We start from the raw sequence: 16,762 nt of genomic DNA, 5'->3' as shown, positions 1-16,762 counted from the left end.
ATTGAGGAGGAGATTCCATCACTTCAAGGGTAGGGTGAATCTTGGATTCTCCAGGAGCTTTTAAGCTGTGATACGTAATTGGTAGAACTGGATTCTTAATCTGCATAATTGTAACAAGAGCATGTATTCTTTCAAAACTGAAGCTAAATAAGTAATAATTTAAAATCTAAACTAAGATTTGACATCCAAAACCATATTGTACCCAAACCCAGGATCAATTTGACAGCAAAAGCAAGGCAAAAGAAACAAACAGCTTTATATACACAAAGTATCGTATAACTGGTCTGAAATAGGAAGCAATTTCCAGGGGCTACGAGCACCTCCAAATGTCCTTTTGTTTCAACAGCAACTGTGCACACTGCTAACACACTACTGATGCCATGAGAACACCTGCATCCAGAAGTTGGTTCTTCATCTGAGAAGTCCCCTCCCCACCTCCCAAATAACAGCAATCAGCAACAAGAGCTTCCGTTTCCACAAATTTAGCCAAGCTTCCTTTTATACAAAAAACATGAAGTACCACCAAATGAAGAGAGTTTTAAGAGCTGAAAGAATAATCATTTTCTTAAGAAACTCAGAGATGTGATACTAAAGAAACAAGGTTGAGTCCACATAAAAATAACATCAACCTGCAGTTTCATAACAGTACTAAAGCCACAGATGATACCTAGTATGCAATCAATCATATTAAAAAAATAGGTTTCAATAAAGTTTTACTAACAAAATGAGATCAAATGTGGTGAAGTTCAACAAATGTCATAGCTTTAGCTACCATGAAAGTATTACTTTCCTTGAAATGCAAAACTTCCAAACCTGAAGTAGTCTGTGACAGCTGTTCTCTGAAATGGATCAGCTTTCCTAACCAGGAAAACAAAATCCATTCTCCACATTATTTTTAGTTTGGGATTTTTTTTTTACATAAAGGAAGGATGAGAAGTGCTCCCAAAACAGTCAATTTACAATTTTAAAGGGTTATGACAGAAAAAAAAAAAAGAGGTACATTCCTTTCTTTCCTTGTGACTATACTGTACTTTAAGCTAGACTGTGTCTAAATTCAGAGAATGTTTGATGTTTTAACTGCACAAGCATTACATGTTGTCATATTCATCACTGCAGAGTCCGACAGCACACTTCAATGGCATCGATCTCCACGTTAAGAGATGCGAGAGCAGTCGTTCAGTTGCACTCAGATTGCTGCTTGCTTGTACCACAGTATAATTGCATTCAACCCAGCATCCAGTGAGAATTCACCCTGACCTTTCTCTTTTTCTCTGAAAGAGCTTTTCTACACCTTTATGTAAACCAACAGACACACAGGATGAACAGCTTTTCAGTTCTTTCGCTGTCTATAAAAAGCGTATTTTCTTTAAACTGATAGCTTAATAGTTATGCTAAATACAGCTTTTGCCAAATTTCTTGCTCCCATTTCAATGTAATGCTTCTTGATGCCTCAGTCATCATCTTGCTGATTTCTTTTCTGTCAACAGAACAGGAGAGTTCATAATGTTAGGACACAGTTATCTGAAGAAAGAGCACTAATAAATCATGACAAGTGTTTCCAGGCACAATGGATCTTAGACAGCAACTGCATTTCTAATAATTTTTTGAATGTTAAGACATAATGTTTCCAGAAAATTGAACAGAACAGAATCAATCCTTTCCCCCCATCTCAAACTATAGCATTTTGTGTGCAGTAAAGAACAAGATTTGCCCTCTTCCTTAACCAACCGAATATACAAGAATCAGAAAACATGATGGTGGTGCCAGAAGTCAGTGGCCAAGATGAAGTCAACCTACCCTCCCTTCCCTAGCTTACAATGATGTCATGTTTTCATCTCACTGCTCAAAGGAACAAAGAAATTGTATTGAAAAAGGAAGGTTTTTTCCTAATATACTGATCTTTTAACTTTTAAATAAGTTCTTAAAAGCATTAGCTTCAGCCATTAAAAAAAAAGTATTTACAGTTATACTACATTTGTATTTACATTTTAAAAAGAAAGAAAACAGCTAGGTCCTTCAGTTTCTCAAACTACATTCATTGCTTCCCATAAAACATAGAATCATAGGATGGTCTGGGTTGGAAGGGACCCCAAGGATCACAGAGTTCCAACCCCCCTGCCACAGGCAGGGACACCAACCTCCAGGCCTGGAGCTACACAAGGTTGCCCAGGGCCCCATCCAACCTGGCCTTGAACACCTCCAGGGATGGGGCATCCACCACCTCTCTGGGCAGCCTGTTCCAGCACCTCACCACTCTCTCTGTAAAATCTTCCCCCTAAGATCTAATCTAAACCTTCTTTCCTTTAGTTTTAATCCATTCCCCTTTGTCCTGCCATTATCTACACTTTTTAAAAGTTGATTCCCCTCCTGTTTGTACATTCCCTTCAGGTACTGGAAGGCTGCAATGAGGTCCCCCCACAGCCTTCTCTTATAAAGACAAAATTAACTAACTGAAGTGAGATCAGTATGAAAGGTTGTTCTTTGTCACAAAAAAAAAAAGAAAAAAAAAATCAACCCAACAATACACAGTATAATGACTTAATACACTCCTTTTTCTGTAACTATGTAACATGTTAATTTAAAAAAGCACAATTCTGGCACTTTGATGTTGTCATTTCATGAAGATGGGAGGTCAGATTTTTTTTTCACTACTTCTTACCAGTTTAAGAAAGTCAATTAATTTGTGAACATCCTCTCCTGTAGAAAGGTCCACAAAGTCCTTCGGGAGTCTGTAACTCAGGTATGGACTGGGCTGGACAGTAACTTTACTGTTCGTACAGCGGAAAACTGGATAGTCCTTTGGAAAAGATAGTGGATAAATGTTACCAATGGTCAAAGAAAGGCATTCATTCTCTCACTTTAAGGCTTCTACAATGCATTAATTATTAATGCATTTAATATACATACACTGCAATAACAGAGCTGTAAGGAACTTTCAAAAACTGCTAAATATGTGGACACAGAAAACCTTTACAACAGAAGCCCTGAACTTGCCTTCACTGGTTCAGCGTTTAAACCCATGTTTGCAAATAGAACCTTAATGAAATTATCACCACAAATTCACGAGGTTGGAAAAGACCTTTGAGATCATCGAGTCCAACCGTTCCTGTCCTATGCCAAACCATCTCTCCAAGTACCTCATCCACCCGTCTTTTAAATACACCCAGGGTTGGTGACTCAACCACCTCCCTGGGCAGCCTGTTCCAGTGCCTGATAACCCTTTTGGTGAACAGTTTTTTCTTAATGTCCAATCTGAACCTGATCTGGTGCAGTTTGAGTCCATTCCCCCTCACCCTATCATCTGCCATTTGGCTGAAGAGACCATCACCCACCTCTCTACAACCTCGTTTCAGGTAACTGTAGGCAGTGCTAAGATCTCCCTTCAGCTTCCTCTTCTTCAGACTAAACACCCCCAGTTCCCTCAGCCGCTCCTCGTAAGGTTTGCCCTCCAGCCCCTTCACCAGCCTGGTTGCCCTTCTCTGGACACACTCGAGGGCCTCAATGTCCTTCTTGTAGTGAGGGGCCCAGAACTGGACACAGTACTCAAGGTGTGGCCTCACCAATGACAAGTACAGGGGCACAATCACTGCCCTAGGAGACCTGCTGGCCACGGTGTTTCTGACACAAGCCAAGATGACATTGGCCCTCCTGGCCACCTGGGCACACTGCAGTCAGCAATCACCCAACACCCCCAGGTCCTTCTCTGCCAGGCAACTCTCCAGCCACTTTTCTCCAATCCTGTAGCTCTGCAGGGGGTGGTTATGTCCCAGGTGCAGGACTCTGCACTTGGCCTTGTTGAACCTCATCCTGTTGATCTAAGCCCATTGATCCAGCCCGATCTAAGCTTTTCAACCAACTTATTTACTGAAAGAAAAAATACCTCTATAAAACATCCAAAAATATCTCTAAATGCTCAATTGTAGCAAGGCTTTTTGGGTAACATGATATAATTTTCATTTCAAGACACTGACATGACACATAATTGCCCACTGTATGGCAATAAGCAGCTTTATTTTAAAAACAGAAGTTCAGTAACTTCATTCCAGATTCTGTGATCAGATGTAAGCTGAAGCATGAAGACAAGTTGTTCTACTTTTCACCCACTCTTACACCAGAGAAAACTGTGTAAAGTGTCTGGCACTGAGAAAAAAAGAAGAGATCCTCAAAACAAGATTCAGGCACGCCACAAGCAGTTCAAAAACTGGGAGTGTGTTTTAACAAAGGAGACACAGCTTTTAGCAGGAAGGTTCACTGAATGGGTTTTCATACAGCAATAGCCACCTGGGGAGACTAAGAGAAAGTGGCATGAATGACAGCCTGCTGAGTGGCATGTTTCTCCCTCAATGTGTTATGAAAATGGCGACAGAATTACAGCAAAGCTCACATGTTCGAGTTGGCTCAGTAAAGCACATCACTTTAGTTTCCTCTAATGCAGTTCAGCATTTTTTATTTACTTTCTAGCTGTTATTCAACCTGCTATCTCTCCTCAGACAACTACCAAGCATTTCCCAAGATGAAGTAACATGCTACTCTTTATCTTCTACCCAGCTGTCCAAGGACTCGTTAAGAGACGAGGACTCAGTCTCAAGCATGCAGTGAGAAAAATGCTGGAGTACAAATAAATGAACACTACTCCTTCCTCTCTGTATTAAGGGGAAGTTATTTGTTTTTATGGAGGCAAGGCTGCTTGGAAGAGGGATAGAAAAGCCCTGCTCTGCAAGTCCAGGGAGTTCAACCAGAGGACAAGGCTTCCCCGAGGTTACTTGATATGAGGATAAAACTGAAGCTAAGCTGCTTTTTGCCTTCCCCCAAACATAAATCTGGAGCTCTGGGAAACTGTATGACAGATATCAGGAACAAAGCAGTACTTTAAGTGATTAGATGGAAAAGTAACAGATTTTAAGGGAAATTGAAAAGAGCGCATCAAAACTGCATAAAAGCAAGTTTCAGGGCATCTGCTTCACAATGTGGTCAAAGCTGTAATAATAGGCTTGTACTGTCTGAACTAAAAATTCCCTTGCAGGCTTGCAATACTTGTTGAGATTAAGCACTGTCTAACAAGGCAGATTCCACTTACAGAGAGTTTATATTTCATGAGTTAAGGACACCCATTTACTTCAATGGGATTTGTATCACAATTTTATTATTAAAGAAAAAAGAAGAGCCCTAATGCCTGTTGGATTTGTTAGCCATCTTCCCTTGTGGCAGGGCTGTACCTGTTCCGTTGCTTCCCCTTCACCCTGGTCTCCTTTTAAGTTTTTCCCAGAGGTCAGTTCTTCCCACGTAAACAGCAGCGAGTCTGTTACTTCCCCAAAAGGGTTAAAATCTATTAACCAAATTTTACCCTGCAATGGAACAATGAAAGAATTAAAACAAGTCACAGAATTTTAAAAAACAATATATTCAGAATACGCAAATATTAGTGTATTATGCTTGATCTTCAGATAAAAAGATGTCAAAATTGAAATCATGTGGTTTTAAGCACTTATTCTAATATCCTTTCATTAGACATTTAAACAGTGAACTATGACTTACTAATTTATTTTGGTTTTAAACAGAAGATCGGACAACTCCAACTGAACACAACCACTGAAGGATTTTGCTTTCATCAAAAGCCACCTCAGCACAGCTGTACATTCAGCAACCTACAAAGACCACTGTTCTTGGTCTTGCAAGAGACTTTTAAATTACAGAGCAAGACCTGTGAAAGGCTAGTGGAGCTCATGAAAGCCAAAAGGTGCTGCACACATACAGGCAAATAAAGAATAGCTTAAAGGCATTTTTAATATAGCCATTACTAGTCATCCAGGCTGGTTTCTCCTGCATCATCTTTAATATATTTGTGTTCCAAGCAGTTCTGGCAGCGGGCACAACAGCACGCCTGTTTTACAAGTGTAAAACGAGAGTAACTTGACTTATTAGAGGTAACAGAGATGACTTCAAAGGAGCAAGAAATAGTTAGTTTTTCTTGGGTCTTGTCAAGATACAAATCCCAGTACAGGGTCCATCTATTGTTACTCAAGAAAGTGTCAACTATTCTAATAAAACAAAGCATCCTAATAAATTATAATGATATACGACTGCAACTGCTAATAAAAATTTGCAAAACAAATATTACATCTGGAAGAAATCAGATCTATCAAATATGGAAAGCAAATGGGTGCTGTAACATAAGCAAGCCTGAAGGCTTTTACAGTGTTTATTAAAGATCAGCTGCAGTTGGAAGCCAAACCTGACGACTACGTAGCTACTAAAAAACTTATTTTGCTTTCTCTTTCTTTCCCTCATTCCTGAAAGATCACCTTTCTTTCTTGATCTTTTCTATCTTGATCAACGATTCATGCTACTGCCAGGTGGTTTCTAACTTACAAACCCTTCAGTCATACAGTAACATGGAGACTTCCTCCCCCACCCACAGCACCTAAGCCACCCCCGCGGGCACTAATACCCCAACACAATAGGCAAGGCATGGAAACCCATACATCAGAGAACAGAAACCTTCTGCCCGGCCTGTCATCATCCACAGCCAGTTACTCAGACAGGCTGAGGGGAATCCCAAGCATAGATAAACCAATGATATGACACTGCTTGTAATCTGGAACTGAGCCGGCACCCCAACCAGCAAGCGTGCGGTTGCACACAGCCTTTCACAGGTCTCTCTCTCAGGGCAGTACAGGTTCTCACAGAGCAAATTTTAAGAAGACAATGAATCTCAAAGACAGTACTGAAATCAAACAGCTAAGAAATAAAAAAGATAAACTAACCCTGTGAATTGCAGGGACACAGACCTGAGTGGTTTCTTACTTATTTTGGAAAAGGTGAAGAAGCACAAATCTGTGTGGCTAAGTTGCAACACCTCTGCACTAATATTGACACCATCGGTGCAGAGAGCGGACGGGGCCAAGCTCTGCTATCATTTTCCATCTCTGTTCCTCTTCAGAAAGCAGTCACAAATTCTCATTAAAAGTGATGTTTTACTTTTGTTAATGGGGACATCTTGTTAGCTTCAAGGCAGCAGGAGGAGGAATCTGTAATTTTAGATTCATTCTATCACATTAGAAAAACAAGCTAATGAACCAATTTAATCTCAGACGGAAGCAATGGCTGGCAAAGTTCATTCAGCAGTTCAGAGAGTATTTCTCTGCATCAAAATGTTTACATCAAATAAAGGACTTCTCTGTGAGAAGATTTTACAGCAACTTCTTCTCACCCTGAGCACAGGAAACTCAGCTTTTTCATAGGAACTCAGAAGTGTTTCTCCAGGGATGAGACATACCCTCAAAAACCTGAAAATTGTGTTTGAGACTGTGGAAAGTGGCACCTGTTTTTGTGAGCACCCAGCAGTATTTCTCCCTCCCTGCAGCCAGCAGCACACCAAGGAAATCAACTGATTCCTTGAGATGGTCTTAAATCTGCACTGAGCTTTGGCAGCTGTAAATTGATGTGAAGCGACAAAACAAACTAGATATCCCTTCTCAGGGCTCATTAAAGGGTGTGTATATAACTTTGGGTCAGTAATCAAACTGTCTTGACTTAAGATTAATTGAAGTCTTACATGCAGTGTCATGATTTAAGTGTTGTTTAAGATGACTTGCACAGTGTATCCAAAGAGCTGTAGTAAAACTATTTATCTGCAATCTCCTGGTATTAGTAATCTTTGTCATATGAGAGCAGAGAAACAAACGAGGCAGGAAAGCAAAGTTGTGCATATCTGGAATGGGGGGCGGGGGGAGGAAATCCAACCTGTATTACATAATTATTTTTTTTCTCATCCTAAAACAGGAACCAATAGATTTACCATCCCATGTTGGCTTCATGCTTTGCTTTACTAAAGCACTAAGCAACACGCTGCAGAAAGGAAGTGCCTACGACAAAGACGGCTTGAAGGAAGTTAAAAAGACAGATAAAATGCAAACTGAACTGTTCCATTGCCCTAACTCCAGCTGCATGGTGCACAGTGACAACGCTCACAGGGCAGAGACACCAGCACTAGTTTGCATGTTAATAAAAGCAGCTGTGAGGGAGCAGTGGTCTGGAGCCACTCACTGCACGTCTTACCACAGTGACTTGCCTGAAACATGGTTACAAGCTGTTAACACCTGGGTATTCACAAAGAGCAACAGCACCTGGGCGTTCACCAAGAGCAACAGTAGAGCCGATTCTCAGGCTTGTCAGCTGTTCCACAATCGTGGGCTGCCAGCAGTGGTGAGGGGGGGGGAAGAAGTAAAGAAACAAGTGGATCCAAATAAAGAGAGGCTACCAGTCCTGCAACAACCTCTTCAGGGCCAGGTCTCTGCAAGACTGTCTGTCAGCATTTCTTCCTTAGAGTAAGACTTGTCTGAAGACAGCATAACAGGAAAGGCAGACACCTAAAAGCTTGTTCTCAACCAGGTCACTGCTGCTTCTATGCAACCCTCCAACTCCAGGAGCAGGACCCACGGCAGCCTACTCCATACAGGCTCTCAAGTAACCACACCAAGCACAGGGAGAGGGTGACTCTTGTTCACAACCATAGCAAGGAATAAGCTTCACCAAGTTGAGCATTTAATATTGAAAGAACTTAAAATAAGCAGACACTGGACATTTCTCTATTCTGTAGGTGAGGTTGCCGTGCAACCAGCCTGATGAGGAGCACAGGCTCTGGAAATTAATCACACCCAGCAACACTCAATATTCTTCTGGTGCCTATAACTCACAAACAAAGGGAGCGACAAATAATACAGTTGTAAACCACAAAAGCATGTGTGAACAGAGGAGGATCTGACACACAAAGGGCTATCTGGCAGTTTACAAGACCTGAGGGTAGGAGGCACCAAGAGTTATCTAGAAACAGATACCTTTTATCTTGACAGATGAAGAAACACTGCTCATTTGAGATCAGAGAGGCTGAAAGCCTTTACTTAAATACTGCCTTCATGCCTCAGCTGTGCAGCAGAGCTCCCAACAGCAGAACCTGGCCCAGTGCTGAAGCATTGTTCCTCATTTTGCCTGACTGCATCCTCAAGTCTGGTGATCGGAGCCTGGGCAGGTGACTTTTATTACCATCCAGCATGGCTGTTTTTAACCTGTACCTTCGTTTTATTTAGATACCTACATTAAGAGCTGTGCTGAGTAACAGTAAAATAGTTGTTCTCCACGTGAAACACGTTCCTGTTTAGTTTCTCTTTTGCTAACTACAGTATGATTTACGATTACACAATGACAAAAAAACTTTAGCAACATTCAAAGTCAGAATCAGGACTTACTACAATTACCCCTAACCCAACTCAAAGACCTTCCCCAATCCCATAACCATAACTGAGCCAAACAGTGAGAATCATGAGTGTAGAGAGCAAAAGTACACAGCCATCTTCTTTACATTTCTCATTTAGGATTTGGGAAAGAGTTAAGCTAGTAGAAAGGCTTCCTTCTCAGGTACTAATGTAATTCACAAAAATCAGGTTGTGAGACTTAAGACTGCACAATGCATTTCTGGTTGCAGTTGCTTTAAAAACAACACACATATGCCTTTAAATTCATCTGCCCTATGCCTCTCCATTTACGCTTGGGGAGGCCGAGGTGACTAACTCTGATACTGGCACCTGAGGTTTGGATGGAACATTTCTTTCCACACCGTCACTACCTGGGTGGTTCAGGGTCCTGGTGTGCTGAGCACTCAGAACCACAGCTGCAGCAGTTTGTAAAGAAAATAATCAGCTTCCACCGTTCACTGACTGGGCATGCCACATTCATGTACCCTTTTGACAACTATCCCTTTGTACTTCCATATATGAAAAACAAGTTACCATTTTCCAACCTCCCATGGATTACCTATAGAAATATTAATGTTAGTTTTGATGAGCTCAGATGTTATAGGGGAAAACATCATGGAGGAAATAAAAAAAGGCTTTTTTTTTTTTTGTAAGATTCACCCTCTTTTTTTTTCTTTTTAGTAAGCAAAATACCACCCCCACCTTATTTTTTGAAATATCACAGCCATTCTGGCTGAATATTCAGACACATTTGTGTCAAAAGCACCCAGAGTAAGCAGTATGCAGGGGAAACCTTAGCAACAGGTAGTGAGTGCTTCACTAAAGCAATTCAGTGATATTGCATGATACTGATTAAGCACCTAACTTAATGTAAAATGCCATAAGCCTGTCAGTGCTGAAGAGGCATTTGGAAAATGCCCTTAATAACATGCTTTAATTTTTGGTCTGCCCTGAACTGGGCAGGCAGTTGGATGAGATGATTGCTTTAGGTCACTTCCAACTGAAATTGTCTATTCTATTCTAAATTATTTCAGCAAAGTCTCTCCATGTCATAATGAAAACTAAATTGCCTCCAGTGGATTCACAGAACTGACAGAATTGCATCTGAAGCCAAAGTTATGTGCTCTAAGACAGACTACTTGTCTGGAAGATATTTACTAAATAATTACATCACTGGCACAGATGTATTTTCACCCTTAATCCTTTTATTCTCTCACTGTGGTCAGTGTCTAACACTGGGGAACAGAATGATAACATCAAGGAGGTTTTTTGGTGGGTTTGTTTTGTTTTTCCAAGGCTACTCATAGGAAGATGAAGCTATTATTTGCTTCATCTCAGTAGCATTGCAGGAGAACTCTGTAGCATTTCCACAGAATAAGCAATTATATCCAACCTATTGTTCACTTACCCTGCTGTCTCTGTACACGTCAAAAACAACTGAAAGAGAAAAAAAATATGTTAATCTTAAAAGATATGTAACTTCACAGACAGTGTCTAAATGTGAATAGACACTTGCGTACACCGCACAATCTGCAAAGTCAGTATGTCTAAAGAACAAGCCAAAATTAGGTTCATTTCCAAGAGGGAGCCAAAACATTTCAAGAACTACTCTTAATACAGTGAGAGATCAGCTGCTGGTATTTTCCATTTAACATTGGTTTCTTCTGAAGGCCCTCTGCCCCCCTTCCACCCCGAAAGAACATTTGATAAACTCTTAGCTCAGAGAGAACCTTAACTCAACATTACTGTTGTTTGGTTTACAGGAAGCTGGAGGAATTTCCAGGAAGGATCATGACTCCACTGTGCTAGACATTGCACAAGCAGCTAATAAGAGAAAGTTCCTGCTTGAGGGGGATTAGGACTTCATCACATAAGAAGACAAACAGGTTGTAGGAACAAAGGGGTCAGTGGGCGTGCTGAGGAGGAGGTGGCAGTGAAAGGGTTTCACCTCACCCAGAGCAGATACAACACACCTACTGATTACCAGCAACTCTTTCCAACAGACCCTTTTCAACTCAGTGACTGATGCGAAGCTGCCTTGAGGAGATCCACTGCTGTCCCCCCCTCTTGCTTTAATTTAGCGTGAATCTTTGTACATGCATCTTTCAGTGAGGTTCTGTTCTGCATGGTTAAACACATCTTTGTCTTTCTACTCAGCTGGGGAAATGGACATTCAGGTATGACTCCATGTAGACATTGTATCAGTTTAGCAGAAAGAAAGAAGAAAAGCCACATTTAGAAAAACCTCAGACAAATGCTGTGTTGTCACTTCCTTCACTAGGGAAGGGAATATTTCAGCTAAGAGATTTCCCAATACATGTGGAATAAACTAAACTCAGGATATGACTGAAGAACACTTGAGCCTCAGCGACTACTCAGGAAGCTGCCTGTCAGTAACTGGGATGTTGATTGATCACGTCGATGCATGTAAAGCTACTCAGCAGCTTAATCTAACATTTCACACAAAGTTGGCTGGGCTAAGGGCAAACCACAACTCAACAGCACAAAAGCCAGTCACGTAACTGGCTTTGACTATACAGGCTAAAAATCCACACAGTATTTTTCACAAGCTCAGTTACATCAATTCAAAATGTCACTCTGGAATTAAGTGGTATGATTTTGTTAAGAAGACAACCCTCAGCGGCTAAATCATCAATGTGAAGAAAAGCACAGCAATCCTAAGTTTCTTCTCAGGCTGAACTTATTGCCTGTACCCTGTACCCTCATTAGTCAAATTTCATTAATGGAAAACTTGCATCTGAGCTTTTAGAATGACACCTGTAAGCTAGCAAGCCTATGGCACTCATCGAGGCTTAACGGCATGTAGTGGAATTTACATCCCCATTAAGAGCAGGGTCTTACATCCCCCATTAAGAAAACAACTGGGGTCTAGTTCAGGACACTCACAAACACTGAACAGAGACCACCTAAACTGTTCCCTCTTCTTAGGGACCACCTCGGAGTAGGAATGTCATGTGCCAGCAAGACTCTAGTAAAACTTCATCAGCAATTACTCAAATGGAGGGCAAGCCAAGGTTCAACTCTACAGCAAATATCAGTACCTCCAGACCACTGTTCTTACTGGCCTCTTGTGAAAAGGTATTTAGAAGGTTCTAACATCAGTTAGAAGTATTTATAAAGCATTCGCCCATCTGTTATCCTATTGCTCCGACTCCGCAATGCTTCAGCTGCTCTGACTCAACTCTTCCATCTGGAGATGCTACCAGACCAACTGGAAAAAGCAGAGCAAACAGCATCAAATCCCCAACAAAACAAGTCAGGAAAAAGCGATAATACCTTTTCTTTTAAAAGCAAACAAGCAAGCAAACCCAGATTTTTATTGTTAACAACACATATGCTACCAGACAGTGGATCAAGGGCTAAACTGGGGGATGAATAAAGGGTGGTAAAAAAGCATAAACCATTTTCTGCATGGCATTTCTCTGCAGAAGTCATCACTAGCACTTAGTGTTTAGAAACAAAAGGTTAACAGACCTTCACCCTTGAAGGTCACCCTGAAACTTCCTTTTCCCAGAAGGTAACTCCAATAACACCCTTTACATAAGATGACACATCAGACCTTTCAGTTCACCAGACAGCAGTTTCAGAATCTAAATCTAGGCATCAATTTCCCAAAATAGTGCTCTGAATTCTTATCTATCAGCTAAAATTACCATACCAGCTAAAATTACTTTGGAACACAGAAGAAAATTAAAAGACAATAATCAGAATGTCACATCTCTGATCTTACTTCAAAACATTAGGGCAACAGACCTATTAAATTAGTATACTGATTTCCAGGCTACTAGTCTTCTTCAAGGAGTGGCCCTTGAGGACTTTTCTAGATTGAAATAAAGGAACTTTGCAGAGTCAAATTATTAAGAATTTTAATATAAAAGATAGATTGGCATCCAAAGGTATCTTTTTCAGCAAGTCAAACCGGACAGATCAATTTGACTGCTAAGTGTAAGGTCTTGGACTGGGCCCGGAAGAATCATAGACATAGATACAGACTGGGAGAAGAGCTTATTGAGAGTAGCCCTGCTGAGAAGGACTTGGGGATTTTGGTAGATGAGAAACTTAACATGAGCCAGCAGTGTGCTCTTGCAGCTCGCAAGGCCAATGGTATTCTGGGCTCCATCAGAAGAGAGGTGGCCAGCAGGGACAGGGAGGTGATTGTCCCTCTCTGCCCTCATGAGGCCCCATCTGGAGTCCTGTGTCCAGAGCTGGGGCCCACAATACAAGAAAGATGTGGAACTGTTGGAGAGGGTTCAGAGGAGGCCACAAAGATGATTAGAGGGCTGGAGCACCTCCCCTATGAAGAGAGGCTGGGGGAGCTGGGCTTGTTCAGCCTGGAGAAGAGAAGGCTGCGGGGGGACCTCATTGCAGCATTCCAGTCCCTGAAGGGAGCAGAGAAACAGGAGGGGAATCAACTTTTTACAATGGTAGACAATGGAAGGACAAGAGGAAATGGATTAAAACTAAAGGATGGAAGGTTTAGGTTAGATCTCGGGGGAAGTTTTTTACAGAGAGAGTGGTGAGGTGCTGGAACAGGCTGCCCAAAGAGGTGGTGGATGCCCCATCCCTGGGGGTGTTCAAGGCCAGGTTGGATGGGGCCCTGGGCAACCTTGTGTAGCTCCAGGCCTGGAGGTTGGTGTCCCTGCCTGTGTCAGGGGGGTTGGAGCTCTGATCCTTGGAGTCCCTTCCAACCCATGCCATTCTATGATTCTATGATTCTATGACTGCTCTAGTGGCTCAGCAAAATAACGTTTAGGTAAGTTTTGAGCATGGTTAATTGAGTTTTCAAAACTTTACAAGAGACACCAGCCAGCACTGATACACAATTCTTGTTTTTATGTATTTCACTAACTGAGGTTTGGGCTGTGCCAGACCCAATTTAGATTTCCTCATCACACTTTTCACCACTCCTGATCACCCATTACAACAGAACACTATTTAATTATCACTAAACCATGTCAGGAAATTATTTCCAGTAAGGTTTGCAAAGGACTACACATTGAAAGAACACACACTGCTTTAGGTGTATCAAATATCATTGCCTTTATTCAAAACTTTCAGCAGCTAAAGTGCTCTGCATCAATATTCTAGGAGAAATTATTGTAACTTCTTGAAAAGTTTACAAGTCTTTTCTCCAAGGAAGACATCAATAATTTAGCAGCAAACATCTGATAATGTATTTATAAGCAAGTACTCTTCTTACTACTAAATGCCTTTTGTTAAGCACTTCTTACCTCACTTCTCAGATTTGAATTATTCTTAACTAAAACAAGTCTAAAGCGAAAAAGCCTTACAAAAAAAAAATCATTATGCCTTCTGAAGGGGCCTTTCACTCCTTCACTGTGCTGTCCTGAAAAGCTCCAGCCTATTCCTTTGGGGTTTGGGTTATTTATTTTTTTGTTCTTAATTTAAAGTAGTTCAAAAACTACTCAAAAACCCTCATAAACATCCTCCTTCCCTCCTCCATGCTCCCCTTATTAATTGAAGCCTTTCAATACTTACAGTCTTCATCCAAGAATTTATACTGTATGTGTTTCTTGAAAAACTCCTGTATTGATCTACAGATCTCCTCATGTTGCTTAGAGATGTGATCGTAGTATTGAGTGTAGTCCCTCTGTGAGATACCTGTCAATGATTTTAACTCATTATAAAGAGCTTTAGGCATGCAAAAAAGCCAACCAGACAAAACGCAGTTATCAGACATAGGCATGTTATCATTTATATTTCAGAAGATGAGTATCTCTCAAGTTTCCATCATTAAGAATTACTTACTGTTTGGCTTTATTCTCCAATAGCTAAAGCACTTCTATTGGTAATTTTCCCCTTGAACAGTCTGTCAACATTTCACAAACCTCATTTTATATGTACACACACTATTTGTGTGTGAATTTCAGGAGCAAACTTTGCCTGAGTTCAGGTTCCCAGTTCTTGTCTTTTCCTTTCAATTTTATCCCCCCTGGTTACTCTGGTCAAAAACCTTTTCTGTTCTGCACATTAGCTACAGGGACCAGAATTAGGAACCATAAAATGAGAGAGGTAGAGGTCAGGCTTACTCATTAACAAAGATGATAGATCCTAGCGTACCATAAAGGTTCTCATTTAACTGATTCATTAAATGTGGAATAAAGCATACCTGTTTGATAAGGTGCCACAGGTAAAACCTTCAATCCCCAAATCAATGAGATGGAATGCAGCCTAGTACCTTATTTCTCTCATTTATGCCCCTCAAGGGTCTTCTTCCATATCTGATGTTAGCTAAACTATCCCAGCTACATCACAAGATCTTAATTTCAGACTTTTGTTTATTTACAAGACTGTTTAAACTGACATCAATGGGATTATATACTTGCATGCATCTTAATTGGCAGGAGTTCTCATGCAGGATATGTCAACATAAGACACTGCAATACACTGCGGGACAAACGTCAAATGAAGACCTGCCCCATCAATGCAGAATGAGTAACTGATGCTATTTAGGGGAAGAAAAAGCCAGAATCCCCAAAGGGAAATGTATTAATCATGGCAGTTTGCTATTTTAACCACATACAAAATACAGAGATTAAGTTTTACAGCAGGAAAATGCCGACTGTCTCCAAAGATGCACCCTTTAAAAAGGTCATACAAAGTTTATCACACCAGTGGAACTCTGAATTATTAATACAACTGCACAGCTTAACTCAGATCTAAAAACAAAACCAAAAGATGGTGGCATCTCAGGGGGTGCAGATGTGTAACTGGAAAATCAGTCACTACACAATGAAAGTGTCACTCCCTCGTTTGACTGACAGGCTTATAATTTTGAGAGCATGGGAACATACTGTGAAAAATGTTGGAACTGCCTTCAGAAATGCAGCTGGAGTGCTAACCAAAAAAAAAAAACCCCAACCCATACTGGTACACCTACTAGGTTTCAAAACCTAGTCATTAAATATGCAGAGAATGTAATCAGCCAACATACAAATTCTTTGAAAATAAGTATCACTACCTATATTCTACAATAAAACTCCATTCAAATGTTTTAGAGGTTATTACAGCAACGCCTATCTCTGGCAATTGTGGTGCTGCAGCAGCACCAACAGGACGGGATTCGGCTCTTCCCCCTGCAAAAAGCCGTGTCAGTAAGCATCTCTGCTACCAGCAAGATAAACTTTGTTACAGAGAACTGTAATAAACCTGCAATTGGCATGGAGACAGAACTGGAAGATGAGCATAGAAGCACCAGAAGGAATGGCCAAATAAAAGGGCTATGAGAATGGTATGTGTTGACTGCACCTAGACCTGTACATCCCAAAACACCCGCTCCACAGGACACCCAGATCAGGAATCAAAGAACAGGGAGAACGTTCCTAATGATTCACAGAGGTTGGACAGGATGGAGAGAGAGATTGCTGACAGCTTCTAAACAGGTACAAAAAGGCACATCCGAAACAAGCATAGAGTCACCATGCTGAAAAGAAGTCAGGAGAAGCAATGAGGTCTAAATAGCTAATATC

General features: G+C 41.0%; 1 protein-coding gene across 1 annotated transcript in view; it reads right to left on the bottom strand.

Annotated features, from left to right (window-relative positions):
- Positions 1–1,427: 1,427 nt before the first annotated feature.
- The window catches only part of CDC123 (cell division cycle 123), a gene marked incomplete at its 5' end in the record, with an annotated part of 35,768 nt that continues 20,433 nt past the window's right edge, over positions 1,428–16,762 (bottom strand). Inside the window, 5 exons of the mRNA XM_084267619.1 lie at positions 1,428–1,477; positions 2,660–2,797; positions 5,217–5,345; positions 10,660–10,688; positions 14,772–14,894. Coding sequence (XP_084123745.1) covers positions 1,451–1,477; positions 2,660–2,797; positions 5,217–5,345; positions 10,660–10,688; positions 14,772–14,894 — 446 coding nt within the window. The 3' untranslated portion in view covers positions 1,428–1,450. The remainder of the gene's footprint in view (positions 1,478–2,659; positions 2,798–5,216; positions 5,346–10,659; positions 10,689–14,771; positions 14,895–16,762) is intronic.

Source organism: Gallinula chloropus (assembly GCF_964237585.1).
Source record: "Gallinula chloropus genome assembly, chromosome: 1".
NCBI lineage: Eukaryota > Metazoa > Chordata > Aves > Gruiformes > Rallidae > Gallinula > Gallinula chloropus.
The sequence above is the reverse complement of the archived record's forward strand: the minus strand, read 5'-3'. Positions and strand labels throughout refer to the sequence as shown.